The sequence below is a fragment of the Pithys albifrons genome, chromosome 4 (genome assembly GCF_047495875.1).
Source record: "Pithys albifrons albifrons isolate INPA30051 chromosome 4, PitAlb_v1, whole genome shotgun sequence".
NCBI classification, from domain to species: domain Eukaryota; kingdom Metazoa; phylum Chordata; class Aves; order Passeriformes; family Thamnophilidae; genus Pithys; species Pithys albifrons.
In genome coordinates, this window is record NC_092461.1 from 58016987 (window position 1) to 58040653 (window position 23667).

Here is a 23667-nt window from a genome sequence, read left to right on the forward strand (position 1 = left end):
CAATTATTTTGGGTCCAAATTCTCTGACAGTGGTTGCTTCAAACATTGCCTTGGGTAGTCTGCTCCATACACCTTTAGGGGCCTACCTGCTGTCCCCTGAAGAAGTCTCTGAAGCTTTCCAGGGTATCATGTCTGAAAAACTGCTCTCTGGTGGGATCAGGTCCCTGTAAATGTTTCTTTCTATCCACATAAGCAGATAAGTGATATTAGATTCTTGGTGGTTCAGGAGGGAATCTCTGGCCTCCACAAGCAGTCAGGTTGCTCCCTCTTCCCAAGGCACAGACTGGGAAGGTAATCCATCAGTGAGGTGTCTCATGAATCATCAGAATTAATCTCTGGGTCAGGATTTCCCTTTATGATTCTGCATGTTCCTTACTTTTTCCTTTCTTCCAACTTATCTTATGATCCATCTCATTTACAACACGTGACTGCTCACCTCCAAGTTGCTGATATTTAAGTAATATGGTAAGCACAGAAAAATCAGTCTATTTAATACTAAAATTGAGCTGTGTGTTGCAGCAGCCAGTGGTGAGATCACCATAGAGCACAACCTTAGGAGGGCAGTGATCCTCCATCCTCAGCTTTGGCCATATTGACTGCCATCAATGGTCCACTCTGGCCTCCAATCAGGATTCATGGAGACACATCATTCACGACGCTGCGGCTTCCTTTGAGAACATACGCAGAATCGGTCTCGAGGAGAAAAGACTATGTAGAAAGAACCATTCCTTGGCAATATCACCTAAGGAGACTTTTTGCTGTGCCTTTTGTGACCAGACTTACCCATCCCACACAGGCCTTTTTAGCCACCAGCACGCTTGCAACAAGTGGGGTAGTGCCCTTCCCAAATCTTCATTTGCAAAGCCTAGCCATGATGATGATGATGATGATGATGATGATGATGAGCCGTGTGTCTCCCCTCTGGCTGTCAATGTACCTGCTGCCTTCTCCATTACTTTCTTATTACCACATATATTTATGCCTGTACATAGCATAAAATTAATAAAATGAAAGCAACCACATTAATTAGGGTTTTTCTCTTTTCAGAGGTGTCACCATTTGTATAGAAGAATAGGAAGGAAAGTTTGCTTCATAGGCATTTTGATCCAGTGCTGCTGGATTCAGACTCAGCACTGCTGTGCAGAGCTGTTCCTTGGTTTCTCTGTGCAGGGCCTTCAAAGGAGTGAGGGAGCTGCTGGGCTGCCCATCCACTTCAAGCCTACCCAAGATACCTGTCCTTACTTGGCATTAAAGCCATGTTAACAGCACAGCCTCTCCAAAGTTGCACATATGTTTAGCAGTGGGAGCAATAATGTATTTTGTGAGATTTTTCACCAAGGATGGACCAGTTCCTCTAAATGGATTACTTTGTCTACACTGATAACCTCCTGGGTTTTCATACTCCCTGCAAAAGCAAGCAGTATGTTACAAATCTCTTCTGCTATCTAAGCCTGTTTTATAATCCCCCAGATGTATTCTTACAATTAAAGTACATTTGCTTTCTTCTTATATTGTGAAGTCTCTCAATAATAAGCCTCCTGAAGGTCTGTGAAAATTTTAATTCCTAGTAATGAAATACAGTCCTCTTCTAACTGCTATCTGTCCAAGGAGATTAGGAGAAGGTGGAGATATTTCTAAACAAGGACAGAAAAACTGAACCTCCTTGCCAGGACCCTGGGCAAATACCCTTCTGGAGCATAGCTGGCTATGACCAAGGTCCCTGTCTCCACAAGGGCCCACTCCTCCTGCTGCCTGGGAGTGGCTTTTTAAATGTGGCTTTACCCCTGGCCCCAGCTGTGCTACATTGCTGCTGTGCGACAATACTGACTGTGCCCTGGCTCCTGCTGCTGTGATTCTGGCCCTGATCCAGCTCCACTGGCTCAGATTCCTGACTTTGCCTTGTAAGTGTCTTGCTGCTATGGACTTGGTTTGTGACCACCTGGCTGTGTCTGATACAAATTACTGTTCTGGACCTGATCCTGTCCTGACCGCTCAGGATCCTTGCCCCCTTGTTGGTTAGGGCTCTGCTCCACTGGCCATGTTACCATGGGCCAGCACTGAGGTCCTCACAGCACCCCGACTTGCTTTAGGGCTTTCCAGAGAACAATTTTAATCACATTCTCTAATATTGCCTCCAATTCAAAACCCAAGTGAGACTGAATTGGCCTTGTGTGGCCACATGCTGAGCTGTTTCTGGCCAGTTCATTATTTCCAATGAGTAATAGCAGATTTGTCAATATTTATATTGCATCCCCACATGTAGAAGTCAGCTTGTTTAAGCTGAAGTCAATATAAACTGTACTGATTCACGCTGGCTGAAAAATCTATCCTCATTTTCTAAACATTTCAGCTGAGTTAAGAACTCAGCACATTTAGAGCAAGAAATACCTTGTGTTTAATATCTCTGTGTTAATATTTTCCTGTTCTGTAGATCACAGACTTGAGGAAATGATATTAGCACTTTCCTTCAGCATTATTTATAGATTTTGACAGCTTCCTGACATTGATAAAGCATGTTATGAAAAGAAGAGTCACCAGGCTGAAGACACTGACTGAGTTATGTTTTTATTAAAAGCATTAATCAGCTGTCATGCAATGTCACATGTAAATATCCTCATGAGTTTCTAGTGAAGTAGAGTCATATAACCAAAAGGTCTCTTGTTTCCACTGTTGCCTTTGCTGTAAGGATACCGCATCAGTGATGGGAAGGGAATGGGGGCCCTGAAGCTCAAATCCACCCCTCCCAGTTTGTGGGTGTTCCTGGGTAAAGGTGCAGGACAGATGAATTCTCAAGTTGTGTGAGAGAGGTGTTACCTTCCAGATGGATATCTTAAAAACTAAACAGATATTTAGAACTACTATTTTCACTCCATTTCTCATGTGAATAAATGCTCTCAAATTGATCTGTTTTAAAACTTAGCCCTGAACTCAGTTGTGATGGACTATGTGGGGATTATTTAGACATCTCTTGTTACAGTGTGCACCTCATGTAAAGCAAAGATACCTCTTTGCATACTGGGCTCACCACAAAAGCCACATCTTGTAGAGGTACACCCTGACTAGTTCAGGTACTGACTGTGTGTAGCTGTGCAAGACCAGGGCTCATCTGCAGTCCATATTTGTGCTACTCCATGGGTAGACTTTACAACTTGCAATTCAATTCTTTGCTCTACAGCTACATAACTGAAAAATCCCAGAGCCAGCTACTGGAGAGCTGATCTAGAGTCACTGCAGCAATGTAGCACAGCAGGTCCTTCTGCCTGCCTTGATGCAACAGGGTGATGGACAGCAATAAAGTCCCACAGAATCATAGAACAGAATCACAGGATTATTTAGGTTGGGAAAGACCATCAGGGTTGTTGAGTCCAACCATTAACCTAACATTTTAAGTTCACCACCAAACCCTGTCCCTTAATGCCATGTCTACATGTTTTTTCAATACCTTCATGGATAATGAATCAACCACTTCCCTGGACAGCGTGTTGCAGTGCTTCATAACCCTTTCAGTGAAGAAATTTTTCTGAATATCCAATCTAAACCACCATAGGGTTTGGAGGCTGGAAGTCTCCAAGCAATGCATGATGAAGCAAGAAGGGAATTCACTGTCAGCAGACCAGGCTGCTGAATTTCAGTGCCCAGATGTACTCTGAGGATGGAGGTGCTCTGAGGGAGGACCACAAGCGTCCTATGGAAACGTCACTGGCATTTTTCCTTGCTTTGATAAATGTGTGCACCTTCTGAACATTGTCTGATGACAGTGAGACAGCATAATTGCAGTGAGGTGGCCATTGCTATGGAAACAGGTCACTGGAAGTGTAATGCAGTTAGGGCAAGTAAAAGCCAAGGAAATCATCCATGTGTAAACTGACTTCCTAAACATTCACACTGATGCCAAAGGAGTTTTTGTTCTGATTTTCACATTTTGTAGATTTTAGGAACACAGTAGTTGTAGATTTTTAGAGAGTTAATATTTCTAACAGTTTAAGTTTAATGCCTTTCTATCACTACCCCTGTCCCAGAACAGGGAGCTCAAATTCCTTTAGTTAATTAATCTTGTTTAGACTCCTTTCCAAAGTAGAGCTGAAAGATATCAGAAGGCCTACAGAATGAAACATAAACATACGTCAGAGTGACCCAAAAGCCAGAACTGGATGAACTCCAAGAGACCTTTGTGTGCCCGAGGAAGAAGAGCTGATGAAGACAGAGGGTCTTGACGACCCCAGACCCAATTCTGGGGGTTGGACCAGGGGTGGGACCGGGGCTGGACTGAGAAATGTGTAAAGCAATGATTGGAGGGATCTTATTATAAAAGCCATGGAAACAAGAACTGGGGCACATGCATGTCATCCTGTATTCCTGTGGGCTGTAGGCCCTGTGTTATTAAAGGACCTTTACTTTTTATCTTACCCTACACTAACGTTCTCAGAGTCCTGTTTTTGGGGGGAAGGGTCACTCATGGCATCAACACACCACCTCTTATTCTGTGCACTTATGTGCAGAGAGATGGACTGTGTAAATAGGTGTAATATTTATCATCAATTGGAGAGGGTTTCTTGAGGGGGTAGGGAGGGAGGAGTCTACACCCTCTTTAAAAATTAAAGAAATGACCACTTAGAGACAGAGGAAGCTTTTCTAAAAGGTCTGTCTTCCCCTGCCCTTATTTATTATTTAGTTCTTCGGCTGACATATTTAATACTGCAAGGCACTTAGAGACTCTAGTTTGAAAGAAATACACTGCACAAAATCAATCTTTCTCACAGCAACAGAATATATCTTCAAATGTTAACTGGTTTTGCACAATTAAATAAGCCTCTTTATGACTGCTCTGTTCAATAAAGAAAAAAAATGTGCAGCATGTCTTTAATTTCTCCAAGATGCATGCTATATGGGTAGCTCTATTCCCCTCTCCTTTTCTGTTTTGATAACATTGAAAATTTCACAGCAGTGAGTTGACTTTGACTGTATCTTGGTACACAGAAGGAAAGAATTAGCTGTGCTATCTGTGATATTTTCCGTTAACACTGAAATTGGCTGGAGGCACAGAACCACATACTCATTTACTTCATAAACCCTGAGGATAAACCATATAAGAGCTGCAAAAGAAACTATGGGCTTTGTCCTAGGCTGTTTTGAGTTGACAGTAGTAGATAATACAAAGTGGAAGGCACACCGGAGACATCATTATGCACTATTATCACATGAGAAATAAAAATACAGAGTTCAGTGTTCAGAGAAAACAGCAACAAATATTAGTTCTTCACCTAGGTAAGCAAGGTCTGTCATGAGGCTGAGAATCTAAACCCTTCAAATGCCTCTTCCCTTCACAGCAAATCAAAATACTGCTCGTAAAGCTACTGTGAATACCTTGATAAAATTATTAATTATCATAGACCTGTGAATTGTGGGACATGCTGTCTTACAGCTTCTGAACTTACACAGTTTTATACCCTTGGTCAAGATCTCTCTGTGTGTAGGGGGATGTCATGCATTGACTTCTTCTATTTGAGAGGAAGGGAGTACATACAAATCCTTTCAGCAGACGAAGGATGAACAGGCAACCAGCTGCTTTCTGAAACATTTTGCATGCTCCCAGGGCTTTACAAAATGGATTAGATGTTTGCCCTTCGTAGTGACCTCTTACTGCAATCCAAAGTGAGTGGCATTAAGTGTAGTGTGCCTCTGCTTCAAGCCAGGAGCCCAGTGTATCCACTTGAGAGACATTTAAAAGCACAAGGCTGTGACCAAAGTTCTGGTTTGCATTGTGGAGTCCTGCCCTGCAGTGTTGTACATCAACATGCCTGCAACAACTTTCCTCCAAAGTAAAGAATGCAAACCACCTTGCTAAATGCATGCTAGGAACACTCGGCAGCCTCTGCTGCCACGGAGGGAGGAAAATCTGTACTGAAACCAAGTTTATCTGTTAGTCTTATACCAGAAACTCAGACTATTTATTTAGTGAAGTAATGGAAATGAGAAATGTGCAATGCAAAAATACGGTTTTGGGAGAGTAGGGGAAATTTTTCAGACACAGAAGTTTCACAGATATTCACCCAGTTCACATTTATGTATTGATCTGGAGAGTTGCTGCTGCTGCTGCTGCTGCTGCAGTGAGGACTGAGACTGGAGCTCTTGAAGCATCAACTGAGCACATCCTGAGCTGCAAGAAAGAGCTGAGAGATGCAAATTTGGAATGAAGTTGTAAATATCTATGTGTGGCCCAGCTAGTGCTGTAGGACTTTATGCCTTTAAGAGGCATAAGTTCTCCTTTAGGTTATCAGACAGGTAACTTCACATGCATTGTTTGCCATCAGCCAGAAGTGCTACTTTATTGCAGCTTCCATGCACAGACCTCAGTGAATGCATGGGCAAATAAGAACAGCCTCATGCTTGCATTTAGCACAGGCACCAATGTATAACTCAGGAACAAAGCATACGGGCTTTTGCAAATGAAACAGGTATCAGCGTTTTCTCCTTGAAAGAAAAAAATAAACCCAACCCCCCTCGGGAGAGGGATGACAGGTGAGTCTGACTTTGCAGCACCACACCTGTGCATCCTTGCTCCAGATGAGTAGGGAAGTGGCTGCCCCAGTTTTGAGTTCTGGTGGAGGTTTAGGCTCATTGAGAAATCAGATAAACTCTATTTTTAAACAAATAGATATATGGTGGAAAAAGAAGGGAGGAGACCCGCTTTATCTGTTTTGTTGTGGCTGAAATTGAAAGTATGGTCTGCCTCTCTTTGGGTAAATTTCAAGACAGGATCTTTGCAGGGACTTTCAAAGTGAGCTTTGTAAGATCAGGTAGAAACTAGGTTAAGACATGTAGTGTAGTTTGCTACATAACAGTCTGGAGGAAAGGCTAACTAATATGAGGCATCTGATTTGTGCATCTCATGTTGGAAACATTTCTACGTGAGATTTTGATGGAACTGCCCACTAGTTGGGTAATGGCAGCAGGGAGTAGACATTGTTACTAGTAAAATATTAATGAGATGAATGAAATTAATCTTGATGTTTATAGTCTAGTTTGTTGCTCGTACTTTCACTTTATATTGTCTAGCTCAGTGAAATGCCTTATCAATGAAAACAGCTATATGCTGATAAGCTTGAAACACAGAATAACTCTCTTCAAGAATGCTACATTATCGAGGAACTATAAACCTTGACTTTTTGTTTGTAAAATGGGGAAGGAAAAAAAATGTCTACCGAGGGAACTCAAAAAGCTGGAGTTCTAAGGCTGGTGTTATGTAAGTGAGCAGGCTTTCACATTAGTCTTCTGCATGTAAAATACATAAACAATTTGCAGCAGTTTCATTTAATTGGGTCATTGCTTTTTTTTCCTCCCTTCTAGCCTTGTAATCAGACTCCTGTATATTTCTTCTGGCCCCAGTTCTGCCTTTGTTTTCTTGTTTTGTCTGCTTCTAACAAATTGTAAATAATATTTGTGTTTTCATTTACCAGTAATAAAGTGGACCTGGTAATATGTAATCATCTCACAAGAGCATACTGAAAATTAACTACAATTTGAACCTAGATCCTCTGATTCTTAATTACCACACAGTAAATGTACACCACTGAAGCCTTAAAAATAATTTAGTAATGAGTTACTGAAGACATGACCTCATTTTATTCCCACTATCAATTTTAGAACACGAAAATGTTTCATTTAGTCTATTTTCTGAAATAAAATAATTATGACTGACTAATTAGCAGCAATCAATTGAAACAGATTTAATTTAGCTAAAGCTTTCTATACAGTATATCTGCTACAGCAATAAAGGTGCTTGCTGCAGACAGTGACGCCTGTGAAAAAGAAAGCACTGTGCTCCCTAATCAATATATTTATATCATAACTGAAAACAGCTCGAAGTCTTGAGAACATTTTATCACATCATTCCTGGAGCCATAATTGAGCAAATACTAGCACAGGAAGTAGTGGCACAAAAGTAAGTAGCTAATGAGAAGTTAGAAACATTTCTTCTGCTCAGAAGTGAAAGCAGAGTGAAAGTAGCAGGGGTGGGAAGGGGAGAGGGGGGGAGAAGAGAAATACAAGGTATTCCTAACATATACATTTACAGCATTCCTGAATCTATGCGTGCATCTATGCCCAATTTCTTGTATCTCATGCAAAATAAGCATAGTTATGAGTTTTGGGATTTTGATTAAAATAAGCGCATAGATAAATGTCCTTCATTGAGAGATGATGAAATAACCAGGACACAGGAAAAAATCCAAACCCATGAGGTGCTCTAGCTCTCCCCCTAGTGCCTCTGCAACTGATTTAACACGAGGCTGGATTTTTTTTTTGTTTTAGTTTATTTTTACCTCATCCTGAAGGTCTATTTATAACACATTTGCCAGTGACTGTACAGAGTGGGTGTCAAAAGCTGTGACAGATGGGAGGCATGAACTCCCAGGTAAGAGCCTTTTGCATGCACCCAGTTGAATTAGTTACAGGAAACCAGCCTATGTAGGCAGGTGTTGTGAAACCCAGTCCTTTGTCTAGTTCCTGTAAGTATTCCAGGATTTGGCCCAAGAGAAATAACAGTCTCACAGTTAGCTGGGATAAACAGACTTGCAGGGCTGTGCAATATTCATGGAGCCTTCTCTATGGTGGACTATTCAGCCAAAGACCTCCAAGTTCTTTTAGAAGCATCTGCAACAGCCCTGACCTAAACGTATTGACACTCAAATGTCTAGAACTGCAGGGTGTTCCTCTGTGTGTTGGTTTAAATGTAAACTGGTAGGAAAAATGAACCCAACTCAAAGAGATTGTAAGTCAGAGTTACAATTTCATAAAAATACTGCCATAAATGCAGTGATACAGAGAAAGTGGTTTTAACCCACAAAAAGCAGAATTATAACCCAACACCCTGGGGCATGAACAGAATGGTGTTTGTTAGTCCTTATGCTGAGCCCATGTGGTCCCTCTGGGTCCAAAGTAAAAGGAAGGGAAAAACTTGTTGGTGCAGATGATGATCACAGTCTGGTCAAGAGTGGTGGTCACAGTCCTGTCAAGGTTCTGGTTTTTCTCTTGATCTGACAAGTGGCACCGAAAGTCCCCAAACCGTAGGTTCTAGTGGGAATACCCAGTACCTCCCCCAGGGCAGGGAGTTCCACAATGGGTGATCTGACTCTGTAAGTCATGGGGTATTTTTGCAATTGTTGCTGGCCCATTAGCAGGCATGACCCCTCAGGCTGGGTGTGGAGGTGCTAACGACTTCCAGGAAGGGAGTGATCACAGCTCTTATCTCACAGGCGTCTTTAACACTCAACTTGTAGCCTGAGGTGTCAGGCGTGCCCTGGGCAGCTGTTGCAAATGATCCCTTGTTAACAGTGCATGAGAAATGATAGAGGGTGTAGAATACACAGCTTTGGTCACATCCATACAGTGATAAACTGGTCCTGGCTGCAGAACTAGGACACTCTGCTAAAGCATTTAACCGTTCAGAACTAGTAGCAAAAGTAGCCTTGGACTTGGAGACACTCAGGCATTTAAAGAGGTAGAAAGATATCCAGAGGTATTTTCAGCAACATACTGCACTTATCTTGTGGTGAGGTGGGAGTCTATGAGATTTTAGAATCCCGCTGGGCATCTCTTTATCTATCCCAGTGGGTACCTAGGTATGATCCTGACCTGTAGACACTAATAAGTGATAGGGATTTATTTACCACAAAAGGCTTTTAGCAAGAAATATATGAGTAAAAACAGTAAAGTCTTTGACTTGTGAGTCAGCTAATGCCCAGTCTCAAAAAGGCCCTTATGTGTTCAGTGTCTCTTTTAGATGGTACAGTTAATTGGGCACAGGCAAGTCTGCTTTTAGGGATTTCTAATGCTTCCTCAGGTGGGCGATATTGCACAGAATTTCTGATCCAATTTATGCCCCTCTTTGACTACCAGGGGTTTGATCCACTAAGTGCTTTCAGGGTTATTCTTGGTGCATCAGGCAAAAATGTAGAGGGAAGGAGTGTGCTTGCTTATCTGTTTTTCTTCCTCTAATAATACCAGCTGGGATATGGTATATATAGGTTCATTACAGTTTTTATTTACCTGTAATACTGATGGTTCAATATGTATATATGTTCTCTGCTAAAGGAGAGTGTTTTGCAGGAGAGTGGGCTCTAGAGGTTATGAGAAAGGGGGTATGAGGTGAGCCAGAGAGAGATGTGAATACATCCCTGCCATCAGGCATGTTGTGTGAGGAGGGAAAAAAACCTCTGTGTTTAGCTACATCACATTGAATATTTATTCATGTCCTTAGCAGAACCTGGACGAGCAACAAGGCTTTTTTCTCTCTAAAATGGAATGATATGCTTTTTTGGTCCTGTGAACTCCTTTTTATATGCCGTGGAACTATTTTAATTAGTGGGATTGAACATCATCCTAAACCATGGCAGAGTGCTTCCCCTTGAGCCTGGGAGAGGTTTATGGGAGGTAAGAGCTTAATCTCCTGCCTAGAAGAGGTAGCTGAACACAGGTTTAGCATAAGAAAATCCTTCAAGGCTTTCAGAGAAGCCAAGCTGATGGTGCTGTCTTGCTGTATTGGGAAATTGTTCAGTGACCTTGGCAGTATTAATTCTTTGAAACCTTGGCTTTTATTAACTTCTGACTGACTTGCCTGTTATTTTCAATAAACAGCTGATCTAGAGGGAATGTATTTTAAAACTGGGTTCTGACTGCACAGTGAGAGACCAAACTTTTCTTTATGGCAGAGCACTGGGAAGGCTCCAGTGTTGTGAGTGTGACAATGAATGTGACATACAGCCATAATGTGGGCTGCTTCTGTGTTTGCTGCTCTACTTGGATTCCCATAAAATAAACTTCCCTTGCACAGGACAGGCCCAGTCCCACTTAGGAGAAAATATTTTCAAGATTTTTATTCCAGTGGTTAGCCTCAAGCTTGACTTTTATAGAATCATAGAATGACTTGGATTGGAAGGAACCTTAAATATTATCTAGCTTCAGTGCTTTGCCATAGGCAGAGACACCTTCCACTAGACCAGTTTGCTATACATGTACATGTTTAATTGTTGTAACCGACTGGAGGAAACAAGAAATTATGGACACTGAGCTCAGTACACTCCTGGTTCCCATTGTCCTTCACTTTTGCCTTTTTTCATAGAGACAACAAGACCTTCAGGAGAGATCCAGTCCTTTATTCTCAGTTCATGTGTTTATATGCGGTAATCATAATTGGAGCTTGTAGTCAACATCCATACAACTTTTAATAGGCTTTGGTTTGAGGAACAAATGCTCATTACAACAATTCCATCTCCTCACTCGCCAGGGCTATGTGTAAAAAGGCAAAGCATGACTGTATTTGGAGATGGTGGGTTTTGAGTGCCTCTCTTGGATCTAAAATCTTTCTGAGCAGGACAGCTGGGGACCACAAGTAGCTTCAATCCCAAAAGTAGCTCCATTCCCACTTTGAGTGGGCCACAGCTGCTAGGGAAATTAAACAGCAGAGTATCCTAGAGGGACGGGGAAGGGGAGATTTCTAAACTTAGACACTGAATTCAGTAGAATGGGAGCAAGATTTTGTACATTCAGTCTACACCTGCACTGGATAGGACATTCCTCAGTTGGGTGGGTGATGAGTGAATCAGCAACGGTTCACTGCACTCTGATGGGCTGGTGGGAATGTCACTAGCAGAGGATACTGAATCAGCTTTCCGGGTAATGGTCCTTTCCTGATCACTCGCTCTTGCTTTTTGGGTGTGTTGGTGAAGTATCCCTGTCCCTAAAGGAGGCAGTGAGATGCTTACAGCTTCACTCCTCTGCAGGCTGGTTCTTGGCAGGCATTTCAGCACTGCCAGGGCTGCTGCTAGTGTAAAATACCTGCAAAGGGTGGCAAATTTTAATGCTACTGATATTCTTTCACTGTGATTACAGATAATATATCACATATCAGCTGCTCACTGGGAAAGCTTGAGAATTCAAGTTGAGTACTGTGGGGAAAAAAATCTATTAGTATTTCTTTTTTTTTTCTTAAAGGAAATATACCTCCTCAAATATCTGTTTGAATTTATTTTTTACATAGTCACAAAACATAACTGAGATATGTGGGTTGAGTTTGTGTGGAGAATCATATATTTGTAAAAATTAATTTTTGTGCTATGAGATGAAAAAAGTATAAACATGCAGGGATAATATTCTGATTGACATCCTATTTTATGGCACCAGTGTAACAACTTCCTGCTGCAGCTATGCAGATCCTAGAATACAATCAAGCTTTCCTTTACCCTCGCAAAAGCTCACATTCCTCAGCTGCCTTGTAGATTGAAAAATACCTGGATTTGCTGCTACTGTTTGTTATCCAAAGCAAGGACATCCTGAGTTGGCACCTTCTGACTCTCCATTGTGCTCTGCTTTAGCATGTGACCGTGCATGCTGAATGCTGGTGACAATTTGGCTATTCACACAGCCCTGCTGTGGAGGCCTTGCTGCTTGTTCCGCACAAACATTGATCTTTTTGAACAATCAAATCCACACATGTCAAGGCTAAGCATTTGAAAAGAGTGAAGTAAAGGATCTATTTGATAGCTTCATGTTCTTGGTAAGGCAGCCTGATGAGCAAAGTATGTAATGAAACCTTCTTTGCACTTAATGATATTTTAATAGAAAAAGCTCAGATTGCCACAAGGACAGTTGCTGGTTTTCTTTTCAGCTGTTGAATTCTCTTTAGCACAGCCACAACACACTGTCCTGGCTGGTGTGTTAGTGAATCTAGCAGGAGAATCTCCAAAGAGAAAATAAAATCACAGTTTCATTTCTGTAATGTGGTGCAATTTGTGTGGGCAAATATATTTTGATAGCATAACAAACAGAAGGAAGATTCCACAGCAGCACAAAGGTACTGGAATGTGTTCAAAGAAGGGAAAGGAAACTGGTGAAGGGTCTTGAACACAAATCTGATGAGGAGCGGCTGAGGGAGCTGGGGTTGTTTAACCTGGAGAAGAGAAGGCTGAGAAGTGACCTTATCACTCTATACAACTACCTGGAAGGATGCTGTAGACAAGTGGGGGTTGGTTTTTTCTCCCAGGCAACTGGTGATAGGACAAGAGGATATAGTCTTAAGTTGTGCCAGAAGAGGTTTAGATTGGACTTTAGGAGGAATTCATTCCTGTAAAAGGCGATCAGATACTGAAATGGGCTGCCCAGGGAGGTGGCACAGCCACTGTCTTTGGAGTTCAAGGAAAGACTGGATATGGCACTTAGTGTCGTAGTCTAGTTCACATGGTGGTGTTTGGTCATAGCTTGGACTCGATCTCAGAGGTCTTTTCCAGCCTAACTGATTCTGTGATTCCGTGAACTGAACCTCTTCAGTGATATCCTCCTCTTGCCCATCGCAGCAACTGTGGGCAGCAGGTTGCTCTTGCTTCTCTGCACGCTGTCGGTGCCAGGCAGTGTCAGCCTGGGCAAATGGCAGCACCAGCGTCCAGCACGGAGGGGCAGGGCACTGCAGAACCAAGCGTGGCTCTGGAGCCAGGAATGCAGTCCGTGAGCTGAGCGAGCGGAAGGCAAAGGGGCTGCTCACCTGGGCGGGCCGTGCCGTGCCGCGCTCACCTGGGCGGGCCGTGTCGCGGCGCTGAGTGACGGGCGGCGGTCCCGCCCCGCGGGCACGGGCGGTGCCTCCGCTGCCAGCCGGCGCCGGCGGGGGAGGTGGCGGCGTCGAGCCGAGCGGAGCCGAGCCGAGCCGAGCCTAGCCGCGAGACGGCGCGGGGCAGCCATGGAGCCCCCGAGGGACCCAGGTAGGACAGGGGTGGGCGCCGCCGCTGCACCTCGGGAGGGTGGCGGTGCCTGGCGCTGGGGACAGCGGTGGCTCTCGCAGCCCCTTGCTTCTCGGCCCGGACCAGCCCAGCTCTGCCGGCCGCAGCCCGGGGCCGTGCGGAAGGGGCTCCCCCGGCCTTGGCAAGGCTGCGCCGACCGTCGGCTTGGGAAATGCGGAACCGGGGGCGGGCGTGGAGCACGGGGTGGTCCCCCGGTACCCCCGGACAGCGAGATACACGGGCACCGCATCCCGGCCTTCCCGTCCGCCTTGGGGCGGTGAATAAACTTTCTGCTTTCACCCCGAAGTAAAAGCAGAACGCTTCCATTTTGCGGGTGTGCAACTTCGGATTGACCAAAGCTGTTCGCAGGGTTTGTTCCCACGTAATTCGCTCCGTCCCCGGATTGCTCCGCAGCGGGCAGCTCTGTCTGGGCAGGTGCCCCTCGGCCCCGGAGAGGTGGCAGCGCTGGCTCCTCCGTGGGTTGAAGAGGTCGATGGTGCTTCACTGGGTTGCGTTTTTTCGGGAAGACTGTTGTTCAGTTGCCGTGGCTGAAACATTCTTCCTAAAATTTAAGGATTTATTTAAAACAAAAAACCTTGGGACCACTTGCTCGAGGGAGTAGTTGGTGCCTTCATAAAAGCTAACCTGAATGTGGGCAAAACAGGATCTCTTGCTGTAAAAGCTGGTTTCACAGAGGTGCGTTATATTTATCCTACTGATCCGTGGAGCAGTTGAAGTCTTTTATATGGTGTGGCACTGAACTACACGCCAGCTGCTTTCCAGCAGACGAAGTAAGGCAGGCTGGGGTCACCAGCTACCTCGAGTGAGCTGGCAGGGCTGCTCCGCCCAGCTCACTGTCTGCGCCCTTGGGCTGATGGCATTCAGGGTTTTCCTGTTCAGCATGCCCGGGGTGGCAGGAAACATTCACTTGTGGTGGCTGCGTTGTTGGAGGCACATGAGGTTCTGGGAACTAAACCCCTGACTGTGCAATCAAGCTCGCTGCTTTGCCAAGTGGGCTGAATCAGGCACCAGCCTTGGTTTGCTGCTGGTTAAGTGTGTCGAGGCATAGAGAAAAGAGCAAGTTATCTTTGCCTAAGCAGAAGATAATCTGGGGAGGTGTTGAACATCCTCGGGGTCGTTCCTTCAACCATTCTGAAGTCCTGTATTCTATCTTCAACATATATAAATTAAAAAACAAAAGGCAAGAAAACAACCCCCAAAGCCTGTTCTTGAGGACTAACAAACAATCATTCAGCCAGAAGATAGCACAACTGTCAGTTTCATCAGAATTTTATTTCCAACTGCAGGAGCATTAAAACTGATTTCGGTATTTGTCCCGAAGTTCTTTCTTTATGTTTGAGCCTATTCTATTAAAGACAAATGTCTTTTTTGCAGCTACAGGATCTTGCACAACTCCTGATGGGATAGAAGAGTAAAAGACCATGATCTTTTGAAAAGCTTTGGTGACACTGTGACACTTTTTAGGGGCTTGTTTTGCTATTGAACTAATTTCTATTATAAATACTGCTTCGTACAAAGAGGGTACCACACCTCAGGGTGCATATCAGAATAGTGTACCTAGTGTGATGTAACTGCCTGTTATGGAGCAAATGTGGTGCAACACCTTCTTCCTCTTCTTTTTGGAGTGATCATGCTGTTTCCTCTTCATGGTAAGGCGAAGACCTTCAGGTACAGTGGGAAAATCTAGAATAGCCAACAGACTTGTGCCTGTTAATTAATGACTTAATACCCTTCAAAGACCATTTTTCCTGTCAAACTGGGGTGCTTGCATTGGAAAATGTGCTTGATGATACAGTATTATTACTCACTAAAGCCATATACGTGGTTAAAGTCCAGGCTGCCAGGTCCTGTCTCTGGGGCCTCCTCTAACCAGAAATTAATTTGCTTAAAAGTGCGAGTCAGAGGTTGCAGTCTCTTGTTATGACAGCTTTCTCAGCTAGTGAAAGTTAGAATGTGGGAAGAAAATCTGTATTATAGTTAAGGCTGCAGCCAAACTAGACAAGGCTAACCCTCCAGGTGTAGAATGTGTTTAAGTCTTCCCTCTCTCTGGAGCAGTCAGGTTTGGCAGCAGTCCTTAAACAGGTGTTGCTAGCCTACCAACAGCAGTGTGGAAAGCATGGAGCAACTTTTCACTTGGAGTGTTTTTGTTTTCAGCAAAGGGATGTTTGGACTGGCTGTATGTCTGCACATGGTGCTTGGTGCTCTCCCTCTGCTCTGGAAAGAGGACTGCAAGCACACAGGGCCTCTTACTCTGTGATTACAAACACCAAAGCAGTAGTGTCAGCTTAAGCCAAATGAATATATTATCCTGAGATGAGGAGTCCCTTGTTCTGTTGCTTTCCATTAACTTGCCATGAACAAAAATCTGATCCATTGCATGGACTTAGTTGCTGAATGGACTAATAACTGTAGCTGTGTTTTCATAAAAGATTCTGCCTTACTTTCTGCCCTGCTGCCCCCCATGCCTCCTCTGCCAGAAAAAAATTAAACTGCAATTGTACCTGGTTTTGCTTGCAGAAAGAGTCTTTCTGTGGCTTGTTTCTGGTGGTGCTGGTACAGTTCACCAGTGGAAAAATAAGGCTGAAGCAGCATAGCACAATTATCTAGCAATGCTCCATCTCTGATGTTGTGTTCAGGGGTTCCTCTTATGCTTCCGCAGCTCCTCACTTATGTAACCTGGTGTCTTTCAAAATCTTCAGGCTTTGTGGTACTTAAAAGGAGTCCCAAAACACTACACATGATTTCTTGAGAGACTGTGTCAGCCTTTCTTTTCCTAGAGCCTTCACTTGTACTTCTGAGACTGACAGAAAGGACTTCAATGTTCTTTTTTGTGCAGAAAGAACTTGTTGCTGGCAGTAGAACAAGATTTCCCACACTGTCCTAATGGACAAAGCTGCACCATTTCCTACTGCTTTATTAGTTTTGTTATAGCTAGGTACTTGCAGTAGATAAGATTTTTCCCCTTAGCATGCAATTGTGAAATCAAACATTTCTAAGTACAAGTGGACAGCTGTTGCTGGAACTGCAAAGGAAGAATGGTTTTGCTGATCTGAGCATCTAAAGCAGTCACTTTAAGATGAAAAGGGAAAAATATCAGAAGAGTTTCATGAGTTGGTTCCTTGAACAGCAACAAGTTTTTTTTTCTCTTGCCTGAAAAACTTGTGTTGGTGGGGGAAATCTTGTTCTGACCCAGGCTGAGGGCCCTGACTTGATCTGAGCTCTTTTATAGCATTGCTGTCTTCCACTCTCAGTCAGTGCATGGAGGTACTGGGATGCAGAGAATCAATGTACTGTGTTGGAGAGACTCTGGAGTAGCTGATGCACAACTGTTGGTGGGTGGGCAGCTGGAGGCTGGAGCAGTGCCAGCTGTTCTGTCTTCTCCAGCACCTGAGCATTGAAGGGTAACTTGAACTCTTCATTCACACTCGCACCCACTTCAGGGGGATATGGAGGAGGGGGCCAGCCCAGTGCTCCAACTGTGGAAGGAATCTGTTGTTTGTGGTATGCATGGATCTTCTGTCCTGGTTCCCTACAACCCACCCTGTCCTATGCACTCAAGACAATCCTTCACCCAGCTAGAGTAAGGTCTGCTCTCAGATCTTTTAGTGTAGGGAAAGCTTAGCTAAGGATCTGTGTCCTTTGATCCTCTAGTGAGGCCAAGCTGTAGCTGCTCAGGACTTTTAAAATCACAGTGACATGAAGCTGATGCAAGTCCTGTTTGTTTCTGTTTCCAACACTTTGAGGCACTCCACGACTTTTGCTTTTCCCCACTGCAAATGCCCACTGAAGCAGTGGGAGGCCTCGGAGGCTCAGGCTGACTTTGCTAGCCTAAAGTGAAGTGCTGCACCTTGGCTTTGACTTCAGAAGGTGCTGACACAGGCTGGGCAGGTGCCTCGCTCTGCTTGATTTGGGTGCTTTGTGAGTAAAGTGGGAACAGCTGGTTTTCATGGCTGATATTGGCTGCCATATGTTAACACCTCTCCTGGCCTGGGCACCAGTGCTATTGAGCTGCTCTCAGCTGTGCCTGGAGGCTGCAGAGCACAGCCCCTTCCATCTGCAGGGGCTGTCAATAGCCTTTTACTGCACTACTCTGCCTTGTGAATGTTATTCGTATTAATTTTCTTGCTCCTGTCTGTCTTGGGGGTTTTTTTCCCCCCTTGTCTCCTGCAGCTGCTAAATACAGCAGCCTTTTGACTAACAGCCTCTGCTTTGTGAACCAGATGTTCGTATAGTCCTGAGAGGAGCTGGCTGATGAGGGAAGTTGGTGTTAGGGCTTCTGGTGCTTTCTGCTATGCACTGACCCTGCTGCGTGAGGACACCCCAAAAACTGTTTTGGCTGTCCCGAGTGTTGTAAAGTCTGGGGTGCTGATAGACTTTGTCCTCTTCCTTCACAATAAGAAAGGGTCCTGGCAATTTTCATGGTCTAGGGTCCCAACAGCCAATATGAAGAAGTCTTATGGGAAGCTGAGGGATTAGTTCGCCATGTAAAAATCAGTCAACTGTTTGTGGATTCCTGATTCCTGAGGGTGCTGGACATTGCTGCAGGTAAGGGAGGGTATCTGCTGTATCTCTTCAAAAAATCATGTTTCTGTGGCAGCAGATAAAGTGCAGGGAGCCTTCGTGAAAGCCAATGTTGTCTTGACCACTTCCAAAAGAAAATGACTGAAATTCCTCCCCCCTTAATTTAATAGGAAAGACAACAGTGATTGTTGAGCTCTATGGAGCAGACATCTGATAGGTGTGGGGTTTTCCATGTTTTTAAGAGAAACTCGCTTCCATATAGGATGATGATGACAACTCCACTGGAGTGTTTGTAATATGGGCACTTCTAATTTGAGATTTGCTCAATGCTTTTGGAGGAAGGGAGGTGTTTACCCTTGTTCTTTTAATATCTTGCAGTGAGTAAGCGCAAAAATGTCAAACAAAGGATGACTGAAAGGAAAAGCAAGCATTAAGCAAGATTAAACACTAAATTGAAATGCTCTTGTTCAGCCACCTCTGTCACTCTGTGTCAGCTTCAGTTTAAGACTTGAGAGGGACAGCTTTCTCTCCTCTTAAAGGTGGTGTCTTCAAAATGCCTCATGTTTGGGTGTGTGTTAGCCAGAGTTATTGGGAGCCTTCACTCAAAAACCTGGTATTGGAGGGCAGGCTTTCTACTGCAACCCTTTTCTTTTGAAAAGGGCTGCAGTAACAGGAAAGCTAGCTACCCAGCTACCCAGACCTTTCTAATCTGGATCTCTTCTGCAGGTTCAGTGTCACTGCTGCCATTTCCTCTTGCTTCTCTTCCTTCTCCTCTGCCAGTGGTTAAGGGAGCTGAAAGAATGTGTGGCTGGGTGTTGACTTTGGCAGGATGATACCATGAGCTAGGGAAACTGAGGTGAAATATCCTTGCCCTGCTGTGAAAACATGTATTTCTGGCAGAGGTGTAGATGACTATGGATTTTCAGCTATCGCAGCTACGAATGGTGGAAATTGTCTGTATCAATCTGCAGCCCCTGTGGGGTGGGGTGAGCAGCACATCAGAGTACACTGGCTGCCAGCAAATGCTAGAGTGTGGAAAAGTGCTCATTGTGCTGTTACTTGCTCCCGAGCAGAAAGGGGTAGATTGATGCTATCTAGAGAGACCAGTGCTACTATTGTGGTGTGAATGCTGTCAGTGAAAGAGGCAACTTTCCTGTTTTGCAAACTGACTTCTCTGTTCCAGAGTGTGAGAGCAGAGCAGTATTAGGCCTTGGATGCTGACTGGCAGTGAAGTGGCCCAGCAAATGGTGCCTTGGCTAATCCTGGGATGTTCCATTTTCTGTTGAACTCGGGTCTATGGGAATGTGCTGTGCCACAAGTGGTTTGGAGTGAGGCTTCTGAACTGCCCCTCTCCTGTAGCCTCCCAGCAACACAATAAGTGCCTACTGTGCTTAAACACTTTTTAGGCAGAGAGGAAGCATGCTCTGTGTGTATGTGTGTATATATAGAAAGAAAGCCAGTAATGTATTATCAGTGCAATTGAATTTTTAACAATCTAATTCAAGAATTCTAATTAGTTCAGATCTTACTACAGAAAAAGACTATTTTTGCAGGTGAGGTCTTGGTAATAATAAAGGCGACATATGTACTTGGTTTCTACACCTTTTCTTGGTGTTATTCTCATCCTTTCCCTGGCTTCTGAGGTTGGTAGTGTCAGTTTGGTGGTGTTGGTGGGGATATTGCAGCAAGTTGTCATCTGATGAATCCCTTGCTGGGAGGAAGAGGATGGTGGTGGTTTCTTCCTCACTGTAGGATCCACTGGGGTCCTTCTGTTATGCTTATTTTTAACACATTTGTTGTTTCTTTCACTGCTTTGCAAGCTCCATGTTACATCTGTTATATAAAATGCCTTTAATATATGTTAGATATTATTTCTTTGTTCTCTTACATCTAAAATAGTTTTGTCCAACTGCAGATCTCCATCGGCGACTGATGACTTTCTTACAGCTGTAGGATCTCCACTGTCAACCCTGTGGCCCTCCATACCTGTACTCTCACATCCCGTGTCTCTACTTTCTGCGATATACCAAGTAAAACAAAGCTGCAGACAAATTAAGAAGGGTTGAGACAGAGCAAGCCTGACAAATGTCTAGTCCTGAGGCCTTGCTCGATTCCAAGCTTATGGCCTGTCACTAGCAGTGGCAATGTCAAACTTTGGAGAGGCTGGTGAACACCTGCAGCTTGCTGGGGGTAGTGGGTGAGGCTGGCAGATGCAGAACAGCAGGTATTTTTCCTGGTTTGCTTTCCCTTCTCCAGCAGCTAGAGGGGAGTGGAGTTTCATCAGAGCCCCCTAAGCCCGGGATAGAGATGAAAAGATGTGCCACGGAAGGCAATGTGGACTGGAGGTGGCATTCTCAGTCAGGTGCTTCTCTTGTCCCAAGGTTTGCAGCGATCTTAGTTCATGAGAAAAACCTCTGAAAGATTGAAAACAAAGCTTTGTAAGTAATGCTTCTTACCTGTTTTATGTCCTGGCCAAACTGCATGTTTCCTTTGTGAGCACTGGGAACGTTGCTCCTGTCTGTTTTGATTTGTTTACTTCTTTCTAAAGTACTTTAATTAAACTACTAGCAGGAGTTCCAGGATGGGCAAGAAGGGATCTTACTAATTGCTCTTTGTTCTCAGCCTAAATGTGTATCACATAGTCACATTACAGTCTTGATTAACTTGAACAGGGTAGCAGAATTTAAAAGAACCCCCTGATGCTTCCACTTGAGGCACCTGTGTCTGACATTGATTGCAGTGCTCTACAGCAGTCCAGTCCCTGGGAATACCTAGGTAATAATGGGCAGCTGCTGGCTGGAGGGCCTGCCTTTGGAGAAGGCCATTTCACTGAACTTGCATCTTCTATACCTGGTAGTTTCTGCAGAGTAGCTCAAAGTCCTGATATGTCAACTTCTTTTTCTCACACAGGCTCCCAGGAATGGGGCTGTACAAGGACTTGCCTATAAGTGTCTTTAATGAAGCTGTCCTGTAAGTAGGAACCAGTTCTAACTCAAAAGAAGGGTCAGGGATATGAAATGGGCACAGCTCTCACTGGCTGAAGTGTGCCTTTGCTTTCTAGTCACTGTAGAAGAGAAATCCCTTCAGCATGGTTCAAAAGTGTTTTGCCTATAGCTGAAGAGTCTTGAGAAGCAGGCTGAAGGCAGAGCAAAGCCCCCAAATCAGTTGCTCTTTTTAACTTGCTGACTCTTTGGTGCACTTTGATTAGTGTTGGCAGATTTGTGCCTGAACACAGGCAGGCCTCAGTCTGCGTGAGCAGATCACAGCCTGCTGCATGCTGTTTCCATAGCACCACTCACATCTGTGCTAGGCAGTCCCTGAAGGGGCTATCTGAGCAACTGACATGCATTCAGGGATGAGGAGCATTGGAAGTAGTACCAGTCTAGGCATGGGGTGGGGATGGAGCCTGAAATACTGACTTTCCTGTGGCCAGATGTCGCTGTCTTCGCAGAAGGAAAACAAGTTGTTTTACTGCAGTCTGCTTAGCTTGGAGCCATGAGCTCTGAAAAGCACCATTCACACTGTGTATTTCATCTCCTCGTCAAGCCACTTGCAGTGTTGTGCGCTGAAACATTTATTTTTTACAGGGAGTTTGTTCATGAGTGAAAGAATAGATCTGTAATGACTTCTTGTCTTTCTTTTCTCTCAAGACCGCTCCAGTGCCTGCCTGGCAGTATTTGTTTTACTTTCCTGTGCTCTGGGTTGTGACAACCCTTTGTGTCTGCTGCCTGGCCAGACTCTTCAGGTGCTGTGCTGCTCTGGTATCCCAGGTTGGTGGTGCATGGGCCCTTGAGCAAGGGATGAGTCCACCTGCTGTATTCAGAGCTTTGCCATGTGGTCCATCACCACTGCTGGAGACACTCAAGGGAGAACGAGTTCCTGCAGAGGATCCTGAAGAGGACTGTCTGTACAGCTGAAGAAAGCCACAACCCCAGCTTGCTATTGTCTGAAATGTCAAGCTGGGGCTGTGCTGCTGCTTGCCAAGCAGGTGTTCATCCCTGATCTTCTTACTAAGTAAGACTGAGCACATCGTGGATTCATCTTTCTGCTCCTGGCTCTCAGACCATGCTTGCATCCCTGCATCCTGTCTCCCTGCCAGCTCCTTCTCCAGGATGTATGGGGATCTCAGCCCCAAGCTTAGGCTGGGGACACACATCCCAAACCCAGGTTAAGGATGGGGGTGTGTGTGTGCATGTGTGTGTGTCCCCTGTCATAGAAGTTGTCTTTTGTGTAGCTTAACTCCTGAAAACTCCACTGCAGCTTTTAGCTGGCTGCTACTGTCATATGACCTAAGATCCATGTTTTGGGAGGAGGGGAAGACTGAAGCATTACTGTTATTTTCTCTAATGAAGTAGTCCTTAACTACAGTAAAGATGTGTTCTAGACACCCATTTAAATCTCCTCATCTGAAGGCTGATGAAGGAATAAACAGTCTCTTCTACCTTTTAAATAACTGTTTATAGCAATCAATCTTAAATGCTAGCCTTACCTGAAATACATTTGCATTGCTTACTGTGCTTCTATCAAATGCTGAGATACAGCAGAGAGACCTGTCTGTATTTTGTGAACTGCTACTTGAGTTTTGTATACTGATCTTGTAAGCACTTTGCTCAGCGTATCAGAACAAGTGTGGGCACGAAGCAGGTAGTAGCACACTTCTTTGGAAAAGTAAATTCTGGTGTCTAAATGTCTCTTTTTGAATAAGGTCTTAATTTTTAGATGCAAACAGATCTTGCTTTCCTGCCCTTCATGTTAATCTTTAAATAGTCAACTATGCTATTGGTTTTCTGGAGGAATCTGTCTTTATTCTTGGGAGCAGAATTGGGTTTTGGACTGCATTGTCTCCAAGAGTTGATTTTTTTCCAAAGAAATCAGTCTACTTCAAGTGCATTTTTGATTACTCAGTTCCAGAAACCAGTGCTGCTGGTCCATATAGACTTGTTAGATTATGTTTCCTGTCAAGGGAGATAAAACCCAGCAGCTCACCAGGCACAAAACAACTGCTAGAGAGCTGCTGTATGCATTGCAGGACTTGGCCGCTGTGTGCAGTGCTGCACTAGCTGCCTCCTGGTTGTCTTGGCTGGACAATACAGAGTACTTCTGTAAAGAAGGAGGAGTTTCATGGTTTTGCTTCTTTGTATATGGGAGTACTTGTTCAGTCATGGTTTTGAGGACTTGTTTTTAACAGTCCAGCAATCCTGGAGGAACGTGGTTGGTGCTCCGAGAGCATGGCTGTGATGGTAGGTGAGCATTTTGCCCAATGCACCCCTCTGGGTACATTGCTTAAAATACCGACTTCTGAGCTGAAAGGTGTTCACAGTGTTAAATGTACAATTTGTTCCTGTTAGTTATTCTGTGT

General features: G+C 44.4%; 1 protein-coding gene across 1 annotated transcript in view; it reads left to right on the top strand.

The window, feature by feature from the left end:
* Nucleotides 1-13609: 13609 nt before the first annotated feature.
* The window catches only part of TPD52 (tumor protein D52), a 125553-nt gene continuing 115495 nt past the window's right edge, over nt 13610-23667 (top strand). Inside the window, exon 1 of the mRNA XM_071554297.1 lies at nt 13610-13748. Within this exon, the coding sequence (XP_071410398.1) occupies nt 13727-13748 (22 nt within the window). The 5' untranslated portion in view covers nt 13610-13726. The remainder of the gene's footprint in view (nt 13749-23667) is intronic.